This window comes from Columba livia, chromosome 16, assembly GCF_036013475.1.
Source record: "Columba livia isolate bColLiv1 breed racing homer chromosome 16, bColLiv1.pat.W.v2, whole genome shotgun sequence".
Lineage (NCBI taxonomy): Eukaryota > Metazoa > Chordata > Aves > Columbiformes > Columbidae > Columba > Columba livia.
The window spans coordinates 11,314,737-11,338,346 of NC_088617.1; the positions used below are offsets into that span (position 1 = coordinate 11,314,737).

General features: G+C 39.5%; 1 protein-coding gene across 2 annotated transcripts; it reads left to right on the forward strand.

The window, feature by feature from the left end:
- The first annotated feature begins 1,315 nt into the window (after window positions 1–1,315).
- CBLN4 (cerebellin 4 precursor) lies at window positions 1,316–12,972 on the forward strand. Of its 2 annotated transcripts, XM_065032477.1 has the most exons (4): window positions 1,316–3,876; window positions 5,404–5,520; window positions 8,294–8,429; window positions 8,520–12,972. In XM_065032477.1, exons 1-4 carry the CDS (start codon window positions 3,601–3,603, stop codon window positions 8,711–8,713), a joined length of 723 nt encoding a protein of 240 aa, XP_064888549.1. In that variant the 5' UTR covers window positions 1,316–3,600; the 3' UTR covers window positions 8,714–12,972. The 2 variants fall into 2 exon arrangements, with proteins under 2 accessions (XP_064888549.1, XP_064888550.1); XM_065032478.1 differs by having other exon boundaries at window positions 8,294–12,972.
- Window positions 12,973–23,610: the final 10,638 nt, after the last annotated feature.

The following is a 23,610-nucleotide window of genomic DNA, read 5'->3' on the forward strand; positions in this document are numbered from 1 at the left end:
TAAAAGTTCTGGTCGAGTTGCTGCTGGTTTCCACAGGGGAGGCAGCTCTGTGGTGCTCTGTGGGTACCAACTCCTGCAGGTGGTGCCTCTGCTCAGCCCCCATCCTTCAACTCCATCAAAGTTGTGAATTTTACTGAGCTATAAGCAAGCCAGAAACAAATCAGAGTCAATAGCACTCTAGAATATGTTTTAGACATAGAAAATAAAATAATAAAATTATGAGAAAGGTTTGTCCATACCATTTTATAAGTAGGAAAATAGAAAGGAACATGTCCTAAGTCAAAGGTGCCAAGACAGGAATAGGAGCCCCAATGTCTGAGGATTTCCACTCTCCAACACTGCAATTCGAAGTGTTCAAGTAAAGTTCGAAGTCCAAGTAAAATACGAGTTTCAGACCAGAACCATCTACGAGCATCTGCCCAGCATAGATGCAGGCAAAATACAGGGGCAGAAGCTGCTCCCTTCTTCATGTTAGCATTATTAGCAGCCTCATTTAATTGGATTTCCTTCAGATTAGGGTACTACTGATGTCAAAATTAAATGTCATCTGCTAAAACATTTTTAGAACTTGTTGACATTTCTGAAAAATATAATCCGCGCTGCAGGACAGAGTCCACTTTAGTCTCTTTTTGTGGGAGAGATATGATGTTAATCATCGATGTTGGTCTTATAGTTGTCTGTACAGACTGTTAGTTCTAAGAGAATTTTAGTTATATTTTCTGATTTTGCCAGAATAGATTGTACGACATGAGCAGCACTTAGCTTTTGCAGATTGTGATCTCAAAAGAAAGTTTAAAACTGCATGCAAAATGTGTGTGCAAATTTGTTCCTAACTTGCATTTAACTTTATCCCAACTGAGCTCTGAAATTAAGTAGCTGTGTTCATAAATGGCTGTAATTAGTTAGCTGCACACAGCCGAAGTGACCTGCTTGCAAGGAAATGTGTGCGCAATTCAGGGAGAAAAGTATGAGGGTGAGAGATGCTCCTCATCTTGACTTTGCACTTCTGCATCTGCCCTGTGCAAAACAGCTCCTTAGATCCTCAAGTCAGAGAAGTGGAATGGGAAGATGGTGTTGCCAGGCCAGACTCAGCAGGTACATCTACCTGCAGACAAGGAAACAGGAAAGTCAGCTTCTGAAAAATCTGATTCAAAACCTTGTCTTGCTGATCAGTTGGGTTTCTTCGCTTTCAATTTCTTCATCTGAGTTTTTGCTATTTTCTTTTTTTTCTATTTTTTTCCCCACTATAGAGACAGTTGATGTCATCATTGTCCATAACAAAATGGAACTAAAAGAACTCATCTGAAATTATTGTAAACTTTTTAATCTCTGACAAATAATTAATCTTTCAAAATTGTCAGCAGTTTCAAATTTCAAACTAAATTTTTATATATATATATTTGCTGATATTTGTGCTGTGTCAAAAGGTTACTCGTCAGCATGAGGTACAGAAGAGTTTTTAAGCACAAGATGTTGAAATACTGTGGAATTATTTATTAATTTGTATTGATTTAGAAAATATTGTGGCACAAAATCTTTTGCTGTTTTCACAGAGATTTGTTTTTCAGGAGTCCTCTGGAAAGATATTCCTATGCATTGGCATAAATCTTTTAATCTGCAGACATGCTTTCTATGAAAGGGACAAAATTTTGCTGCAAGTATTTGCTTTATTTCTTGTTTCCTTTTCTAGTTTACACCAAGTGGTACTTCTCAGCTTGACTCTTCTCTCCATCTTTGTTGGTGTTACTGAATAAGAAAATTCTGAGAAAACAGTAAAATTTCTTTTTACCTCTTGTCTGACCAATGGGATTCCTTAAAATTTGAGTCTGGCTTTCTGAATTTTGGAGGGTATTGCATTTGTTTCTAGCTAAGACAGCTTTTGGCTGCTTTATGGTTTCTGGAAGAATTTGCTGAGTTCTGCAGACTTATTGCTTCACCTTCAGTTCTCCACATTAACTGAAAAATAGTCGCAGCTCACATTGGCCTGGAGAAAACTATGGTGTTCAGTAGAGAGTGGCTTACAGCGCTTTTTATCCTTCAGCTTAGTTTCCTGTTGCTCCTTTAATTTCTTTTGTTTGTTAGTGTCCATATCTATGGTCAGCATTCATGAGTGCATGGAGCTGAGGTGCTGTGTGAGCTGTCTGCATCCCAAGCCTCTTCTTCTACACAATGGGAGGCAGCAAGATGTGCTGTCATTCACAGCTCCAGAGCGGATCAGCTCCTTTCCCATCTGGCTTTGAAAGGCAGAAAAGCTTCACCCAGGTAGAGGTGCCTCTGGACAAGAAGTGAGTGAAGGCTTCTGGTGGTTAATGGTTAACATGGGACCTATTTGTTGCAAAGCTCTTATAGGCACAAAAAAATGTTGTATTGAAAGGTATCTACGTAAAAATCATGCAGACAGAGGTGTCTAATCAAAACATTACCAGAAGCTGCCATTTGGCAGCACCATGAGATGAAACCTGGCAACGTTAATCCTCAAAGAGCAGACAGTAAATCCCTATCAGTGATCCAAGCGTCCAAGGGACTGGCTTTGAGTAGAGCTGCTTTGCTCCTGGCTGCGTGACAGGGAAACAGCGGCAGTGCGCGCAGGGACAGGGTGACATGCCAAAGCGCAAGCTGCAAACACATGCACAGGAGGTCTGTGCCCTGGGAAACTCCTCTGGGTTTAGAGGCTACCTTTCAACCAGGTTGCAGTTCTTTACCCCTCTTCCTCTTGAAAACAGGGGCCGTTGCAGTGTTTTGATGCTTTCTGTTTGGCTTTGTAGCTGCTTAAGAAGCTGTCTGGGAAGACAAGTGTGTGTATCTGTGTAGTAGGGGCCAACTCCAAGAGGATGGTCTCTAGTAATGAAGCATCGTATCTGCCCAGCTAGGTGAGAGCTGGGCAGGTTTGCTATGACATAACTCTTTGCGGGGGTTGGGGAAGAGAGTAGGGGAGAGAGAGAGAAGTGGAGTCTGCAGCACCCTGGCAGTGCTATCAGACACAGGATCTGGCAGCTTTGGGGGAAGCTCCCAGCTCTCCACTCCACTGCTTAGAGCATCCTGGATCTCCAGCTCAAAGGGGAGAGAGAGCCAGCAGCAGCAATCATGGCAACGTCAAATGGTTTTATTTCTTCGTGACCTCTCTCTTCTCCTCTCTCTCAACAATAATCCACCTGAGGGCTTTTTTTTTTTTTTTTTTTTTCTCTCTTTCCTCACTCCCCACTCCTCTTTCTCACTCTTTTTTTTTTTTTGATGAGGAGAGAGGAGAAAAGGGAGCACTGGAAAGTGTTTATTTTGTTCGGCAGTTTTTTGCGGCATGTTTTAAAGAGCTCATGAAAGGACCCAGGTAAAGGAAGAACGCACGAAGTGGTGGCTGAGGGGGGAGGAGGAGGAGAAGAAGGAGACGAAAAAAAAAGAAGGACTCGGAGGGAAGAATCTGGAGGAAGGAAGACAGACTTTCAGCGCGGCGTTGCCGGGAGGTGCGGGTGTGTGTCTGTGCGTGTGTGTGTGTGAGCGGGGGGAGCGGCTGCCGCTGCTGCCGGCGGTGCCTCCCGCTGGTGCGCGGCGCGGTGGCCGGAGCGGGGCGCGGAGCGGCGGCGCGGGCGGCCGCGGGTGCGGACCATGGGCTGGCGGCTGCTGCCCGCCGTCCTGCTGGCCCTGGCGCTGGGCGGCCCCGCGGCGCGGGCGCAGAACGACACGGAGCCCATCGTCCTGGAGGGCAAGTGCCTGGTGGTTTGCGACTCCAACCCGGCTACCGACGCCAAGGGCTCGTCCTCCTCCCCGCTGGGAATCTCCGTGCGGGCGGCCAACTCCAAGGTCGCCTTCTCGGCCGTGAGGAGCACCAACCACGAGCCCTCCGAGATGAGCAACAAGACGCGCATCATCTACTTCGACCAGGTAAGCCGTGCGGCCGTGGAGGGGATCCCCGCGGGGCAGGGGTGCTCGTAGCCCCGCCGGGACGCGGCTGGGAGCGATCAACAGGTGCCGCCGCCCGCTCGCCCCGCGGGAGCCCCCCCGTTCCCACTTCGCCCGTTTCCTTAATTCCAGCAAAAAGTTGGGGTGCAGAAGGCGGCTGCCTGCGGGGACACCCCGCATCCCAAAGCTGGAGAAACGGAGGGACCAGGCAGGTGGCGGCTGGAGGCTCGGGGGGAGCCGGGGACCGCCGCCCCTGCGGAGAGCGTGTCAGCGTGTCAAGCCCCGCAGCAGTTTCCCACTTGCCCCCCGGGGATGGGGAGGGCGGAGCGGGGCGGGGGGGCCCGCCCGTGCGGGGCAGCAGCCGTCGGGGCGGCGGGGGCCGAGCGGTGCCGGCCCCTCCGCACGGCGCTCCCGGGGCCGCGGCTGCGCCAGCCTCCGCGGAGATGGGTCCGCTTCCCTTCTCTGGGTAAAGCGGGGCCAGCGCAGGCCGTGTAGGTTTTAGACCTACGGGGAGGGAGAGAAGAAGGAATTTATAAGGAAAAAATAATTTAACTTTTCTATGACAATCACAGGTTCATAGTACAGCCCCCCTCACCTCAGTCACTAATATTAACATATAGATGCCAGCATATACCTGTCCTCAGGCAGGTTCAAAGTAATAGACACTCATGGTTATTTTTCTTCCTGTATCGCTTTATAAAGAATGGTAAATTGTTGTGACAACTGAAGCCACATATGTTACATAGTTAATGCTAGCAATGTAAATTAGCGTAACTTCACGGACATTCCTAGTTGCTTTCTGGAGCTGTGTCTGGCACAAAGTAGCCTTAAAATATCAGTTAAAACTAAAGCATAACTAAATGGAAAGCAAGAAAAATTCAGTCATTGTAGAAGATATTTAGCATATGGATGATGCACCCATTTAATATGTTCCCCTCTGTTACTTGTCTCTGTTTAATCAAACTGGAATTATTACTAGTGCTTACAAAACCAAATAAAGCAGCAAAGGCTCACAGCCAGATTTTGCTCAGATATACCAGGTATTTCAGTAACTCAGTCTGACTATAAACTGGTGAATGAATTATATCATTCACATACATCCTTCCTCTCACAGCTTGAGACTTTCAGGAAGACACTGTTGAGTTGACCATTGCTTTTTATGCCACTCCCTGACTTAGTGCTTTGATGTCATTTTTGGGGAAAGATGAACAAAAATGCCTTTTCTTAATCTCCTCTAAACATGTCTAGAAGAAAGGTCTTCAAGAGACAGTAGAGTAGTGAAGAAATGTTTTCCACCCTAATTTATTTGTACGGAATTTGTACTATAAATTAAGTAAATATCTATTTGATGAGTAATATTCCAACTCAATCGAGAGCAATGAATACAGCAGCACAGATGTAGATTAAAAAAATTTCCATAGGTGAATGGCTTCTAAGGCTATTAGTCTGTATTTTTTATCTAGCAGTGAATACCTGTACTAATTCCCATGCTGTCTTTTTTGTTTGTAGATCCTAGTAAATGTGGGGAATTTTTTCACGTTGGAGTCTGTCTTTGTAGCACCAAGAAAAGGAATTTACAGTTTCAGTTTTCACGTAATTAAAGTCTATCAGAGTCAAACAATTCAGGTACGTTGATCAAGTATGGTTATAAAATATTTTACTTATATTGTTTATTTAGAATAGGATCTTGACTGAACACAGGAGTATTTAACACACTTTCAAGGAAAAATAGCTTAGTTTAATGTAACTGGTGGTGTAGAGTTCCTAGCAGTAGAGTGAACACATTTAAGCTGACCAGCTGTAATACAGCAGGATTGTCACCTCAGATATATTGCCATAGCTTCACTTCTGCACTGTAAAAACTGAATATCTGGGGTGATATAAAGTGTTAAGTAGAATGAATCACCCTAGAGTAAAACAGAGCTCTAAATTTCACTTGATTGCATAAATACCTTTCAAGAGTCATATTTTGCTACAGGTTAAACTCACTGTCTTGCACACAGGAGTTCTGGGGATATGTACCAGATTTGACTGTTTTTGTAACCTTTTGTGACCTGGCTGCCAGCTCATGGGGCCAGGTATCTGCTCATGGCATCACTCTGCTGTGGACCAAGGTTAGTTAAAGTGGTCTACTTGTTCTGTAACTCTACAGGAATGTTACACCTCTATAGGGATGTCTTCTATGGAATCTTCTTAGCAGTTTAACTTTTTTTTTCACCATATAATACTTAAGAGATGTGTCACATATTAAAAAAAGAGTGATTCTGCATTTTATTCTGTAGCTTGATAGCAGCTGAACTACCTAATTAACTACAAGTATGTACTAGCTTAAAAGAAAAGCCTCTAAGTTCCTGAACATCCAGTTGCTGAGCCAACAGTAAATTCCTTAAAGTACATTCCTTAATCTTCATGCCAGGTCAAGCAATTTCTGTGACATACATGCTGGTTTTCCAGATCTGGTATAACTTCTGTGGCTTCCCTTTTTTTCAACCCATGGGACCAGTGGATTCATAGAAGTATCTGATGCTTTTCCCCTGGTCTGTCTGGCTCCTGAACATGGTTTTTAGCCTACAAGGCTGAGATGAACTGGATTTCTGCAGGAGGAGAGATCAGCTATTTCTTTGTGGCAGCTCTGTCTTTGGGTTGCTGTTAAAGCTCCTGAGAAAAGTGTAAATGGTCAAGATGACAGAGAAAGCTGGTGCAAGACACAGTCACATCCCTGGTGAAATTTGCCTTCAGTTTACAACATGATGTCATGGTTCCATCCAGGTCAATGACAAAAGTCTTAAATGAAATATTAACTTCATGAAAATATCTATAATGAGCTTATAACCTATTTAATACACTCAAACTTTGTTCCTTTTGCTCCCTTAAATGCTGAAAGATGAAATGGGGTAGAATAACTTCAGCTTCATTGGATTTAAAGTAAATATTGCCAAGAAAGGTGTCAAGGCTTAGATTCTGGAAGTCCAGTGCAGACTTTGGTGTTTCATGTACCAGGTTTTCAGACTGCAGAGCTGGCGCTCTGTTACAAAACAGGGAATGCTACAACCTGGGACGTGACCTGAAATCTTTCATAGATCAAGAATTGCTAAAGTGATGGGTAGGTTTGGTTGGCTCCCTTTTGGCAGAGATAATGTGAGACCACCCAGTGCAAACCCGTGATGTGTCTTCTGCTGTGACTCAGCTGTAAGATGATCTGCAGGGTAATCTGACCTAGTGAGATGGTACAGAAGGAATGAGTTAACCAAAACCAAGCAACAAATAAACTCCTGATGCCCTTTTTTTTGCATGTGCAATAACTAGAGGGAGGACCAAAAGCCATTGCAGTGGAGCAAACCAGCTTGAGTGTCAGCCACATGCAGATTTAAAAACCACTAAATCACCTGAAGGCTTCCTACATAAGAGATGTTACTATGCTCACGGAACATCTGTTAGTGCCATTAAATATCATTAAACTGAAATTGGTTCCTTGGGGACATCTGATTAAGTGGGTTTCCCAGATAGGTGAATCCCAAATAAGAGCTAGATTCTGCTACCCTGACTTGTGTTGAACACTAATTTATTCCATGGTGACTCCCATTAAAATTAATGGGAGCATATGCAAGGCCAACATACTTGATATGAATAAGCATTTCATAATTCACCCCTCTGTGACTGCATTATAGCTGCTTAAAAAGAAAAAGCAGAAGAAAGCTAATAGCTTGCCATTGGGGAAATGAAAAATGCCTGGATCTGTCCATTCCCCCAGTCCCTGCCCATCTTTATTTACAGAGTGTCTGTGAGATGTTGTTTTCAGAGCAGAAGCTGTGCTGACTTTCAGAAGTGTTACAGAGAAAAATGGATTCACTACCAAAACACAGTGCAGTGGTTCATAAAGCTGAAGGTCTGTTCTAGACTTTAAGCTGCTGTCCATAATGGAAGGGACGTGTATTTTCCTCTCAATGAAGTGTAAGCTCCCAGCGTTTGACATCTCATTAGGTGCCTTTATTTCATCTTTGGGTGCACAAGTTTCTTGAAAAATGTCTACATTTTTGCTTCTTTAGTGTGCGTCTAAATAACCCATGAGGTAGGCAGAGTGAAACAAACTGAGGTGTAATATCTTGCAGTTCCATATTACCAGAGTTACAACAATTGATGTTGTGTTGCCTTTCCCCTGGCTGAGCCCAGACCAGGGCAGCGTTCCGCTGACTTCCCCCATGAAACTTCAATGTGCTTGTCCACTCCAGATAAATGTAATTATCCATTTAAAATAAATAAATTTTAAAAAAAGCAGTGAAGATTGGGACCTCAGCAGACCTCTTACACTGTAGTGTAAGTGATAGTTTTTCATGTTTTTCTGTTAATTAGAGCTTTTCAGTGTGGTTTGTTTTTTTTTTTTTAAATTTTTCTCTTGTAGGTTAATTTGATGCTAAATGGAAAGCCAGTTATTTCTGCTTTTGCTGGGGACAAGGACGTCACACGTGAAGCTGCCACTAATGGAGTCCTGCTCTATCTAGACAAGGAGGATAAGGTTTACCTGAAGTTGGAGAAAGGTAATCTGGTCGGTGGATGGCAGTATTCTACGTTTTCTGGCTTTCTGGTCTTTCCCCTGTAAAGTCAATTTTCCTGTGACATTCATCCAGGTGTGGACTCATCATTGCCTCTGTTACACGAAGATCATTATATCATCACGGGATTGATGTTTCTTTATTGGTTTTTCATGGGTGAATATGGATTCTCTTTATGGATTTTGGCTCCATCTGAACTACTCAGAAGTTTCACAGAATTTTGTGTGTTTAAATACAATATATTTGGATTGAGACTAAACAGACAATAAATATCTATGCTTAATGTCACAGTCTAAAGCTGCCTGCAAGATTTATTCAGATTTCATTTACTGGACTTACTGGATTCGTGAGAGATGTGGATTTTCTTTAATTATGAAAAGACTGGCAACCAGGTCTATAATTTAAGAGAGTTTGAGTTCAGACTTCAATCAAGAGTTAATGTGTTGCTGCCAAAGAACTGTATATTGATATACTGGTCATACATGTTTTTGTCATTGGGACTTAACTGACATGATCTGTTCCATTGTCTTGAGAAAGGTAATTATTATTGATAAGTGGTTGACTTTGATTCTCCTCTGCGTGTAGTGTGTTGGATGGTTCACCCATATATTTATGCTCTGTCACCGGTCACAATCAAGTCTAGCCTCCATCAAGCTAAGAGGTTATGGTTGCATTTTAGTTGGATATGTAAGGTGTTCCTCTTTCCCACGTGCTGTTTTCTAAAAGGAAGAGCAGAGTATGACCATGAAGAGAAATATTATTACCAGGGTTAAAGGTGATCATTCAGGCATAACCCTGCAAAACAGCTGAAGGAAATCTAGCACTTGTTCTTCAATTTTAATTAACATGATTGATAATAACTGCTTTATTAAAAACCTAAGGGATTCCTTCCTTAGACACAACCACTTCATTAGCTGGAGATGAGATTCCCCTGTTTGTAATTGTGTCTATTTTTCAAACCTTCTGTTGTGTTAAAGGTATCATCTGGTTTTGCCTTAACTCCACAACTGTATATAATTTTAGATCTTACGTTTAACTAATACTAAATCCAAACAGCCGGTACCTAACTTGGTGCAATATCTTTTCGGCTTTTTGTACAGGTCATATGAATTCATAAACTTATTTATTATATCATTGTTACATAATAAAGATTAACATATGTTAGCTGAATTTTTGACCTTTGGATTTTGGAAGTCACTCCATGCTATTTTTTTATTGGATGTAATTATTATATGCAGAGTGTAAGCTTTTGGTCCTAGAGGTAATCAGAATGATCTAAAGATAACCTATGCATTTTATTTAAAAAAAACATTTAGACAGAAATCCTGGCTTCACTGAAGTTAGTGTTAAGAATCACATTGATTCCAAAGGATTTTGGATGAAACCAGTGCTTTAGGTTTTGCCATCAGCATTAAACTCCAGTGCAATCAAACTGAATATCAGTTAAAAATTATTTTCACATAAACTGCTAATGAAACCTTCATCCCTCATGCCCAAATTATACACTGAATTGGATGGGTCTTTGTGCCTTGCATATCATGAAGGATATGGTTCTAAATTAAAAAAATACTCCACACTTTAGAATGTTTCTAGATGGAAGCATATCCAGCAATCTGGGTTTCTCGAAAAGCCAGTTTAGGCTTGGAATTGCTGTTTTAGGTAATCTAAAATTAACGATCTTCACTTGTTAGCCACGTGCAGTGTATCACATTGCTCTAAGTGCTGTAAATGGATTTCAGTGATTTAAAGTCTTGGGCATGGCTCCTGATAAAGATGTCAGGGAACCAGCGGCACAGAATTGTGCTCTAATTCCATATTTGTCTGGACTCAACATATAGGAGTTTTTGAGGAATTTCAGGAGGGAAGGTGGGTATGTTTGCACTCCTATGATGTAAGTTAGATGAGAAGGGCATTTATTAGATATAGTGTTGTTTCTGTTTAGTTTGGGAGGAAGTGGAAAGTCATGGCAAGAAGCAAATGAGTTACATAGCTGAAAAATAAGAAAAAGTTTTCCATTAAGACTAATCAAAATGTATCACCACTGTACTCCAAAAACGTGTGTGTGTGTATATATGCGTGTATCTCACCTGCCCCTGGGATTGTAGCACATAATATGCATGATGTTATAAAAAAGTTATTTGTCATAAGAGTTTATTTCGGAGAGGAATATCAGTATTTTGTATAAAATTGGTAAAATCTGAAAGCTCACCTTACCCATGAATATATATTTAATGTAAAGGAAATGTTCCTATATAAACAGAAGAAAAATAACATTAAAGGTGTCACTATACTTTTCAGACTGATCAAATGTATCTAACTTCTTTAGTTTGTAAACATATGATTTTTTAAAAGCTGCCTTGAGCATTCAGCAATAATACTGAACTATCTTAATATGCTGTTGATTTCCCCTTGGCAAAACATTTCTGATTGCTTCAGAGTCGTTAACAGTTATTTAAACTTTAACTAGAGAGTCTAGGAAGTTATTCAATTAAAGAGAGACATTCTGAAGGAAATGTCCTAAATTTTTATTCTCCACCTCTAAAACCAGAATTACTAATTATTTTGCTGGTTAAAGGGAAAAAAGTTTCGGAGAAGTCACCTTAGAGCAGCTTGTGTTATCTACAGCCACCGCTGAGCACCCACTCTGCTCAGCTGGACAACTGGCACACCCGTTCTCTCAGCTCACATTTTAAATGATTTGATAAGAAAAAAAATGTGGTTTCTTAAACTACAATTTGAGCTGCTTTCCAGACCTGGAGCTTGTTTTCATTGTGTTGTCCCACACTTCAGTTATGTCAAAAGAGTTTCCTCCAGAAAGGTGTTCTGAGTAGAAAAGGTAACCTAGATAGAGCTGGGACTGCAAACCGGACTGCGGAGCCAAAAATGATACTGAAAATGCACCATTCAAAAGAGCCTGGGCTATGGAAGGGTTTTTGGAAAAGGCACTGAGGTAGCTTTGGAAATTTCACAAGCAGTTTTGTGTTTCCTTAAAAAGGAAATGCTGACTTTTGTTTTGTGTTGTGTCATTTTCTAGTGTCTGAGTCTTAATTAAATCACTTTTGCCAAGTCATGGTAGAGTGAGTATTGCAACCTCAGTGTTACTACTGAGAAAATAGAGCCAGGGCTAGGAAATGAGCAACGCCAATCCGAGTACCAACAGGCGTCCTGTTCAGTTTGCTGGATTGCTCCTTTTTCTCATACAACACATTTTTTTAAAGACAAAATATGGGTTTGGAATGAATGGCATATTGCTATCTTAGTCCATATTATTTAGATGTCTATTTCTAGAAAGATGAATACAGTGAAACAGAATATTTTAAAATGACCTGAGAAACTCACAATTAGCTCTCTCTGTTTTTATGTTATTTTATTTTTTGTGCAAGCCCCCAAAGGAACACATCTTCAGTATGTATAGTATTTTTACAAGCAGCTTTTAGGATAGAGAAGATAAATGCAAGAAGCAGTATGTCATAATCACAACCAGGAAGCCGAACTATTAACATGAAATATGTGCTGAAGCAGAGAAGCAGATATATGTTCTCCTCCTTTTATAAGGGTTTCTGAGCTGGTAACGTGTTTTACCTTAACAATTCATTACAGTTGCCCTTCATATTTTAAGAGCTCTTTTTATATATATTCAAACTCTTTGCTTTCTAAAGACAGTGTTAACCAGATGACTCAATGTAAATAAATTAAGATCCCCAGTGACAGAATTTATTGGCTGGCACATGCCACAACAACATATTTTTTGTGCTATTGCTGTCCAGATGGAAAAGACTCCTTTGAGAAAAGGCATTTTCTTAGACACTGAGCTAAAGTTATTTATCTGTTGCTGGTTAGGAACAGGATGGGAAAAACAACTTCCTACCCTAGAGCACTAAGGGGAATGCATAGAAAGAATAATGATAAAAATCAGTCATTGTTATATAAGTGATGATGAGAATAATGGAAACGTGTCTTGAATAGTCTGTTTAGTGAAAGCTGTGATCTAAGGCATTTGATGGAAGCAATCACTATTTTAATCTCCACAGTTTGGGGGAAGGGAAAATGCCAGTTGCATCATTTTTAACAAGTTCTTTTCCCTTTATTTCTTCTACCTTTTGGTTCTGCTTAGCTGAAAAAAAAAAAAAATTGATCAGAAATTCTAGGAAAATCATTCTATGATTCTATGAGGTGATCTAAGAAAAGTTCATTTCTGAAGAGGGATGGAGAACTTTTTCTTTGGTTGGGTTTTGTTTTGTTTTGTTTTTGTATCTGATGTGAGGGGGGAAAAACTAGCAGGAGAGGGAGAGAAAATGACAAACTTGAGTTCATCTAAATACATTCTTGACCTATTGTCCAGTTCAGTGAATTGCCTAAGTATGTTCTGCTTATATGCATAATACTTTTCTACAATGCATGATGCTGACCCATCCTGTTAAGGCCACCATGTTGTAATTTGATGGCTTTTAATCCTGCTGGAGGAAACTAGATGTAGAAGTGTAGTGCAGAGCACTGGAGATCGGCAAATAAAACAGCTTTATCTCTGTATTTACCTGTGTGCCTGGATTTACTCCTACAAAGCAGGTCTGTCATCCCTGGGGCATTTTGGTGCAAAGGGCAAACGTGTGTATGGACGTTGACACACTGGAAAACAAGCTGAGAGTGTGGATATTTCTGAATTACTGCTGACACAAGGAAAAAGCTGTACCCTAATCTCATTGTGAGGACATTTAAATGTGCTGCATGGTCCAAATGCTGAAAGGAGGCAAATCTCCAACGCACCTGGGCAGAGCGACCAAAGCTCTGCAGAGGGGACGAGACCTGCGGTCTGTATTGACCCAAGTGCTGGTGGCCTCTGCAGAAGTCTCAGAGCAGAGTTGCGACAGTCAGGCATGCTGTTAGCTGTCCTGGAGTGTTACTCAATTTAAAAATCAATGTTTGGGGTTTTATTTTATCCCTTTCTTTGCAAACAAAGATCTCTTTACAGTGAACATATGAGAGTCTCAGGCAAAGGCAGTCTTTAAAATTAACACTGCCTGAAGAAAAATTAAAGAAAAATAACTTCTTCTAAGCATATAGCAAGGCTAAATTTCTCTTAAGATGAAGGTATGCAATTAAACAGTAAAGTAAATTAAAATAAAGATACATCTGTGCTCTACTATACAACTAAACATAAAGAAGCAAAATCGATTCTGGCATCTATCCCACGAACCTGCAAACCAGCTCAGAAGCTCAGTACAACAGCATAAAAACTCATTATACTGGCTATTCCTACCGTGCAGGAGTAGAAACAGCCACTGGGCAGCCTCACCTGGCAATGCTGGTCCAGCTGCTGCTAATGAGAAGCATTTAAGGAGGGGAAGGTTAGGGCTGGTGTTGGAGCATCTTCCTGCAACCACAGGGCTTGATGTGCCTTCTCCAGAGCTTCCCCAGCACTCCTGGTCAGCCTTCTTACAAAAATAATAAAGGCTTCTGAAGAAGGTAACTCCAAGACCGTCTATCTTAGTGTCTTGAATTCAATATGGGTTAAGATAGTCTAGGTTTAGTCTGTTGTATGATTCAGTTGTCATGTACATTTTGTATAAGAATTTCTTCACTGAATGAGTATGGAAGATACTGAGGGACACCTGAAGGTATTTGACTGATTGAATAACAATGTTAGAAACAGAAAATATATTGAATAAAAAATTCTGACTTTCTGGCTGCAATCCAAGTCCACAATTTAGATAAGTTCTATTGAACATTATGCACATATATCTGGTGGAAAAGGTTGCGAAGTTTTTTTGTGCTTGTCAGTGTTCCGGCAAAGACGTAGAGTTGGCTTAAGTGAGGTTTTCAGTAATGATGGCATACGAGATAACAACTGTGAGTATTCCTAAACTCTGATGATATGTCAAAAACTTACTCTGAGATGAGAAATTTTACTGAGCACATAGTCTAAGGGTTTCAAGATAAAAGACTGCTCAGGAGAGCTGGACAAAATGTAGCCTCTACATTTTATGGAGAAAACAAAAAAAGATGGCTCATTATATCATTTTCCTTTAGAGGCAGGGTAAAAAAAAACAACCCAAAAGCCTGATGTACAACAGTACCTGCAAAACCTTAAAAACCAGTCATCTGCCTCTTGGAACGTCACAATATTATCTCAAGTTAGGGCCACCCAACGGATCTATAGAAGAGTCAGGTAAGACTTTCTGCTTTTCCCTGAGTTTGTGCCTTCCAGACCTCAAATGTAACCTTAAAGCTGCCAGGTTATTTGGTGGTAGGTAAAAAGGGGGAAAAAAAATCTTTGGAGAAGTAACATCCATCCAGGTCAGTGGAACATACACCCCAGTGTGATACGGAATAAAGTTCCAGCCTGTCCTGGTGCTCCTCTTGGCTATTGGAGCACACGCTTTGCTGGAGGTTTCTGCTGAAGGTGACAAATCTGGCTGCCTTCCCGTTATGGATTATTGTCAATAGAAATGTCCTCATCTCACGTATCGTTAGTGACAATGGGAACATATTGTTTAAGTAACAAATAAATCAGTAACTGTTTAAGCACTGTGGATTTGTGCAACTTCAGGGGCAAGACACAGATGCCTGTAAGCTTAGTCTTTTCCTCTATAGTAAATCTGAGTTTAAGGTGTTCAAAAGGCATTGTTAGATTTTTTTTTTTTTTTTTTTCCTGTTTTCTTCTGGAAAGCTCAGCTAAGGAATTTGCTTTTCATCATGCCCCTTAGGGTTCCCACAAAGTAATAAGTCAGCATCATTTTCTAGCTGCAGTTGATAACATTTATTGCTAATTCTTTAAACCCTTCTTTAAAAGAAAACAAGTCTGCAACCTGCATTGCACCCACAGGAATAATCTTTCTTTTCCTCAGTTTGGTAATTCAATTGTGACTTGTAAACTTGTGCAGTTGTAGCAAAAAAAGTATACAGTCAACTCTAATCTATCTTGAGGAAAGTAAAAAGTGCTTACCACTACTGGTGTAGTAAATCCTGGTTGCTTTATTAAGTAAATGTAGAATTTCACTCAGAAGCCATAAGGAAGAGGAGTTTTAGAATATATGAACAATTTAGCACATTTTGAAGCTGAGTAAAGATTGATTCAATTTTGGAGTGAGATTTAAACTGATGGCATACCAAATCCAACTTAAATTAACTTGAAAAGTATAAGCATTATTTATGTCTTCTGAATTGTGAAAGGCAAACTAGTCTACTGGAGAAATTCTTGAATATCATCATCTTTCTGCTACTGTAAAAATAATGACTAAAAAAGATCCCATAGCTATTTATTATTGTAAGTCAGATCTTAAATAGTCTTTTTATAATCATTACACACGTAAGCAGGACAAGATCCAGCAGATAGTTAAGCACACATACAATGCTAAAAGCTGAAGTGATTTCACAGATTTTGATATACTTGCACCCATGTCTAAAGTTACGTGTCTGCTTAATTCTTTTTTGCACCAACAGAACAGACTTTACAGGAACAGGTAATGCTTTAAAAGGTAATGTGACATGCAATCAACCAACCAGATTTCTCTTGCTGTGCCAAACCAAGGACATTGCTCAAAGACTAAATCTCCTCTCCTCTTTAAGGAGTCTCTGACTGAACTGTAATAGTGTGGGGGGATATGGGCACCAAACCCCAACTTCAGAGAACATCAAAGATGAACTCATGTTAGTATTCATTAAAAAAATCTGCTGTCTTCTAGAAAAGGAAAGGGTATGACAAGATAATAAGTATTGGAAAGCTATACTTGTTTTATCATCTCTAAAGCTTCCCCCAAATAACCAAGGCTGTTGGCAGTGCAGGAGTACCAGCATGGAGCGGGTTACAAAATACATATTTTCCTCTAATGTATTAAAGATGCTTTCTTAAAATTCATACGGGCACCAGGAATACACACATTCCCTTTGGCATTCCATCTGATGTCGTCTACACAGACCGAGGTGAGTGGTTGGCATTTATCTTTGAAATGGTTAGGGACTGGATTATTTATGTATTTATGCATCATGGTTTCTAGATGCTTATTCTTTACCAACAGATAAGAAGCCCCTCTTTAGACTTATAAATGTAAGCATGGGTGAAGTTGTGGCACTGCAGAATATGACTACATTGCTAGGATCAGTTTCTGTGACAATGAGCTGCCGGGTCACCGGCCTTGAACGTGGCACTGTGGTTAAAATGTAGTTTAAAAAGTACTTTAGAAACAGTTATGAATGACTTTTGGTATTGGTCATATGGCTGCATTTAAATGACCTGCAACGTGAGTTTTTGATGGGAGGAGGCTGCATATCCTTGTTAGCTGCTTAAGTGAAACCAGAACTGAGGACCTGAGATGAAACAGGGCTAAATAATCTTAATTTATGGTCAGTCTCTAAATTCAAATCTCCACATTCATGGGAGCTGTAATAAAACAATGTGTTAAACATTGAGTAATCAAAAGCAATGCAAAATATAGTACACCAACAATATTTTTTTTACTTTGAAGTTGGAGAATTTTGGAATTGGTCACAGAGGAAGCGAGAGCCAGACAGCACAGGGACATTTTTTTGCTCCCAGCTTTCTTCCCAGCTACTATGTTACAAAAATATTGTAGAATTAAACAGTGCAGTTTAGCAAAGTTTTCCTCAGCTCTGTGCTCATTACTGTCATTCTGTAGGCTACAGAAATGCCTGTAAGCCACATAAATAAATTAATGCACTAAGTGAGGGTCAGAACTCAAAGTGCTTAAAACCTGGTTCTAGTTCAGCCCAAATCAGCTCACAGGTAGGGGACTGGTGGCTCCAAAAGCCGTGGGTGTGAGGGGAGCTGGAGAAGGGACAGTTCAAGCTAAGAGCAGAGGGATGAACTCAAACTCACCTTGGCTGCTTAATTTGCAACCCTTGGAGGATTCTTGACTGTAAAAGGAGAACAACTGCTGAGTCTGGGATTGGAAATAATGCAAGGTGAAGAAATGCAGGAACGAGGTGACAAGACCCTCTGTTACTATTTTATGGTTTTTTTTTTTTTTTTAATAATATGGCCTCAAGCACAAAAAAAAAAAAATAGGAAAAGTTATGCTTTATTGCAGTGCTCTGGCCAGAGCTGACCTAGTCAACGAATGACCTATGTGCCCAACAGATCCTTAAAACACAATGTTTTTACCTGATATAGGAAACTCCCTCTAGAAAGTGGTACATACATTGCAGAGTGGTGTGCAAAGAGTTTTCTAAGTTGCAATCTTGAATTTCAGATTTCTAGTGATAGGGGAACAGAATTCAGCACTAAGAGTCCTAATTCACCTCTGCAATTTTAGTAGAAGTCATATCCAAACCCCAAAGGGAATTACTTCTACAGAAACTGTGGGAAAAAATAATGCATATTTCATACCGGGACTTCAGCTTGATTCATTCTTATTCCAGTTTCTGCATATTTACAGCTTTGAAAAGCTCGCAGGGTGGACTGGATGATTTGTCTTGAAATATGTAGGATTTCTCAGCAACTACGTGTATTTGAGACGTTAGTAACTATGTCCATTTACACTGCCTTATGCATCCCATGTCTTTATTGTGAAGCAGCGTGTTAAAGTCTCATTGTGAATGCTCTGTTTAGGGGCAAAATAACCTTGGGTGAATGTAGCTGAATTTCAGAGGAGTATCTTGGGAGGTTTATACTATCCTGTACTTAAGGCACTTTTCTCCTCAGCATTAAACATTTTTAGTGCACTCTTCATCCATATACTTTATATCTTTGGTTGAGTCTTTTAGACTGCTTCTTTGGAGAAAAAAATGAAAATATGTATTTGCAAATACAGAGGCTGATCCGCAAGAGTCTAACTTGCTGACCTGTGAGCTAGGCCAGCTCTGCTTATTTCTGCGTTATATTTGACATGGCTAAAATCACCTTACTTGCTTTTGTGAGACTTTGGCTAAAGCCTTTCATTTACTGGGTCTGCAGTTTCTCAGGAAGAGTGTGAGATACTTTCCATTCAATTTGGATATGAAACCTATATAGACTCAGCCTATTCCTAACCTGGAACTGAACTGTGTTTTCTTTCTCCAAACCTAGATTTGATGACAATTCAACATAAAAGATTTTTCTTTTAATGAGAAGTACTGCAAAGCATATACAATGGAAATTAACAGGCTTAAAAGCAAGGACCCAGAGAAATCTCTTCTAACTTCTTTCTGTCTAAGGGAACTGGCACTTGCCTTCATTACATGGTGATAAGAAATCTGTTTGCCTTGTCCTTTTTGGACACTTCAGGCATTCAGTATGTGCCATAGCTTAGAAAAGCCGCATTTCAAGGAATTCTGTTGATAATTCTTTGTTCTCTAACACAAAGAAATCACAGGAGCAAAATTAGTCCTGATTATTAACAAAGATATATTGAGTCATTGATGAGCTCAGCATCCCACTTGCGTCCTGCTGGTGGCTTTCATAAAGTTCTACTCACTGCCGTCTGCCAAGGTTTTCTGAATTTGTTGTGTAGGCACAGATAATACAGTCTTAGATAAATAGATGACTCTGATAATCTTCAGCCTATTTATTACAGCCACGTTCCTTCAGAGCTGCACACTGAAGAAAAGATGGGGATAAAGAGGAGGAGAAGGCAAAGACTGTGCTGGACAGGAAAGGTGTTCCAGAAAACTGGCAACAAGGAATCCAGCTTGTTTCACTATTTCCACCAGCCCATTGTTCAGTGTTTTCCATGGCTAAAGTAAAACCACAGGTAAGCGCATCAGTACACGTTTGAGTTCAGACAGAGCTGTATCTACTGCCACATGCCTGGCAGTAAGTAATTGAGGCTAAGGTAGCTTATAAACAACTCTACTTGCTTATGGAAATAGATATTTTCTTATTTGAGAGGGACTGTAAGTGCTATAAGGACTACGAATAGAGACAGACCTCATATGACAGGAAAAGTTGGTACTGATATGATATTAGGAAAAACTATCCTACAACTAGTGGAAATCTTAATGTTGGATCATAATCTGCATATAGTTTGGATATAAATAGAGAGATTAGAGGTCAAAATCGCAGACTAAAAGTAGAAAAATAACATTTCAGGGTAAGCAGCTAAACCCCCTTGTTAACAGCTCAAGGTTGTAAGTATTTTCTATAAAAACCTCTGGTAAAATTCAGATTGTTAGAAATCTTCAAGTCAGTGTCAGAAAAACACCAGCCAGTGACAATCTAGAAATATGCATCCTTTGGAAGTCATTTATTCAGGTAAAGGCTCGAGTTTTCACCCATTTTCTTCCTGTCCTCACCAGCACCTATGGATTTAGGTAAGATCTTTAGGATTCAGCCCCACGTTTGAAGCTGCCGCCTGTCTCGATTTGGTTAAAAATAAACTGCGTCTTATTGTCTTTTATAAAGCAGAGCAGCAGCAACAACATCTGGCAAAACAGACACCGGCATGTGTTATGTCGCAGCTTTTTCACGTGATGCTATCTCACCCTTCTGCAAGATACAGAGAGAAGTTTGTTAACATGTAAACTCTCACTGAAAACCCGATTAGACCTTGTTTTTCCTTTGCAGTGCCGTAAACTGGGCCGTAACCAAGTCCAGTCATGCAGCTGCCTAATAACGTTTAATTGCTTTATAACTCAGAAGCAAATTGCGTGGATTTAACTGTGTTATAAAAGAAGGCTTTGCTATCATTTCTTTGCAAAGTGCAAACCCCTGGCTTGCTTTTTGGAGCATTTGCTGTCTTTTTAAGATTTCAAGTTAATAGCTCTTCTGAAAAAATGTGAAAAAGTATTTATGACATTATAATCTCAGTTCTCATATACCTCAATCTTAGAATGTGTCATCACTTTTTATTCAAGTGTTAGCTTTTGTTCTAAGTTTTCCTTATTCTAGTTTTAATGAAAATTTTAAGAATGTGATGAAAATATAATCCTGATGCTTAATTATGGCATAATCCTAGTAGAGTTTATGCATAACAAAAATGTCAAAGCCCATATATTCTGCTAGAAGCCCTCACTTTTAAGCAATGCAATTAATTATTCTTGAATGTCCTAGAGGTTTATTGCTTCAGATAAAAGAATTCAGAGCACCTTCTTTACTATTATTTCCAGAAGAAAAACAATGTAAAATAAAGATAATTGAAGTATATTGAAGTATCTTTGACAGACAGGTTGTTTTTTTTTTTTTTTAAAGAATTATGTTGCTTTAACAAAGAACCTCCTTAAATAAATTTATGAGAAGCTACTTTGCATACAAAATTTTGGTTTATGTCAGCCTAGGTCATAATTTACTTTATTTTCTGCCTTTAAATACACCACTGTACATTTACACTGGTGATCTGGATGCCAGTTTAATTATCTAATGTCAGCTTCTGTAAGACTGATAAAACTATTAAAACAGAAATTCAGGGCTGGGGTGGAATGGTGCTACTAAAATTGAAAAATAGCCCTTTAGTTCTGTCAGCAATGCTGGCACCGCTAAATTTCTTTCCAATGTAAAAGGTGTTTGGTGTAAGTACTGCTGAATGGAAGCCCACGACCATATTATGAAGACATACAGAGCTAAATCTGAGGGCTGTGCCTTCAAGAATTGCACTAAGCTGGCTATTTTATTGTGGTTAGAATTTTGACACTAATTTGATTGACTGCCGTACACATCTTCTGGAAGAGGGAAAAAAAAAAATCCATTAAACTGTTACAGTTAAATAAAAGCCCCCAGCAAATTGCTTGCTGCAGAGAGCTGTTTGCATGAGAAAGAATCAAGGGCATAAGAAGCTTTTTCAAACTAGTGGCATGTGTTTTCTTGATAAAATGTGTAATTCTCTACTCCTCATTGTGCATTTCAGTCATCATGTCTAGCTACAAGAAACTCACACTGATTTTTATCAGTTTGATTTAAAAACAATGTATTTTTCCAACAGCCAGATTTAGTAATAGTTTCTTATGGAGCAGCTTTTATTTTGTTTAATCAATGATATTGATTTCCTTTTAAATATAAAGATTGCGCAGTTCAACACTGAATGCAACAACAGTATTTTAAAGACGAAGTGACTGCCTGGTTTGTTAAGGTATCTTCTCAATAAATCACTCATTGTTTAACAATTTTGTTTAGCATTAACCTTCAAGAATTAGTAGTTTTTGATAGTGAAAGCTCAACTATAAGTTAAAACAAAGGTCTCATCAGTGTTCAAGGCCCCCTATATACATTTTGGATTATTTTTTTCTAATTAACTTTTATTTAAGTAAAATACCACTGTATAAGTTTATTTTTGTGTGTGTATCATCAAGTCCTAATTTTCACTGCTTGACCCTGAGTTGCAATTTGTTGTCATTGGGCTCGCTGGGTGTGCGAACGCTTCTCAGAGTGATTAGAGGTTATGGAATCTGGCTCATTACTATGTGTAAAAATGTCAGACACTGGGATGAGGGAACTTTTGCTTTGAAATCCCCACTTTCTCAGCTATTCAAGAGAAATACCTATTACCCTTTTGTTTTGTTTTATAAAACCTATGACATGGAATTTCTGGGATTTTTTGGACTTGCTTCTCCTATTCTTTCAAAATATTCTGTCTTCCCTTCTTTCTGTTCTTGAGGGAATGATGAACAATTATAGCCTATGAACAACTAAGAACAATTAAGAGCTCCCCTTTGTCTCACTTTTCCAAGCCTTTCTCACAGAAAATGTTGGAGGATAAGGTCTGAAGAAAGCAAGATCCAAAAAACCCCAGACCCATCGTCTGATTATTTGTTTTCATTCAGAGTATTTAAAAATATTCATAAGTAAGAATGCACTCTGAGCCAGTCCCAGTTCCTCTTCCCTTTTTGCTTCCTGCCAAGTTTTTCCTGCAGTAAAAGAAGATGCCGAAAGATAAAAAAGAAAAAGAAACATATCTTTACGCTCGCCTTGTTTCTCTTTGTTACAACTTTCTTTGAAAGAATATAAGAAACGTTAGAGAGTAATAGCAGTGAGGGAAATCTGTTCCCCAAATAACTTTCAGTTTCTTATGTAAGAAACTGAAAGGACTCAAGTTTTTAATTCAAATTATTAGACTGGAATCCAGCTGAAAGAAGAATGCCTATTTCATTCTGGATTGAAACTTTTGAGAAACCTTTAATGGAAAATTTCTGAGTGGATTTTGATCACCAAAAAGTATTACAGGAAAATAAAAGCGAAGCATTTGACCATCTGCAGCATGAAATGTTGAAGTCTGATCTTTTTATCCTCCTTGCAAAGAAAGGCTGGTATCTGTCGAGGTGAGGGTGTTTCTCAGTTTTTGCTGCTGCTGTTTGCTGCTTTTACCCGAGCACATAAATCTGCAAAGCTGGTGACACTCATTCTTAAAACATTAATATTTATTAAATGCAATTAGTGCTTTCACACACCGTTTATACCTAATAGAAAAGTTCTGTAAGCTTGCTACAGTGTGTGAAATGCATTTACTTATAATATCCAAAAATATCCTAATTTCTTTCTCAACATAGTCAGTACCAGAAAGCAGCAGCTATAAGAAACTAAAAAGCCCCTTCCAGAAGTCTTGATTGAAGTTCACTCCTGTACAGAGGAGCAGTTTAACTGAGGGTTCGGAGACACCAAATCCTTGCACTGGTGCTATGCCAAAGGGTAACATTTATGACAGGAGAACGAATAGGAAAACTATAACATGACTTGAACTAATGTATAGGAAATTGTGCTATGTCATGGAACATTTAAACTCCAAATAATAATTCTAACATAAAAAAAACCCAAATGAACCAAAATATCTGTTTCTGACAGAGTAATATACTAACAAATTATCATTGCAACATGAATTACTGAATATTTTGGGTGGAGATAAGACTGGTACAGAGGCTGGTGTGCAGGTTATCGTCCTTGTGGATATTTTTAGTTTGCTCAATATGCTTTCTCTGAGTCCCTATCCTCTATTATGTCCTAGATAGAGCTGAGCTAATTATATTGATCTGAGAATCACTAAAGAAAGCTGTCAGTAAGACATGAAGTAGGAGTTGTAAATGTTAGTTCTCTGTACACCTTAATTTGAGAATATCTTCAAGAGGACGACCGTGAGTGAGGGCTGCGCTTTTGGTCCCAGTTATCACAGAACACTGCCAGGAAAGCAGACTTACAGGATTGGCAGACACTTATTAGAGCAATTAAGCATGTCTTCTTTCACATTTAGTGTTCTGCCCATTTATTATGAAAAGCGAGAGGAAACCTGGTGCCACACACTGTTGTACAGCC

Coding starts and splice junctions, on each gene's coding strand:
- CBLN4 (XM_065032477.1), top strand. CDS start 3,601: ATGGGCTGGCGGCTGCTGCCCGCCGTCCTGCTGGCCCTGGCGCTGGGC. Junction 5,521..8,293: donor ATCAGAGTCAAACAATTCAG/GTACGTTGATCA, acceptor TTTCTCTTGTAG/GTTAATTTGATGCTAAATGG. Junction 8,430..8,519: donor TTACCTGAAGTTGGAGAAAG/GTAATCTGGTCG, acceptor ACATTCATCCAG/GTGTGGACTCATCATTGCCT.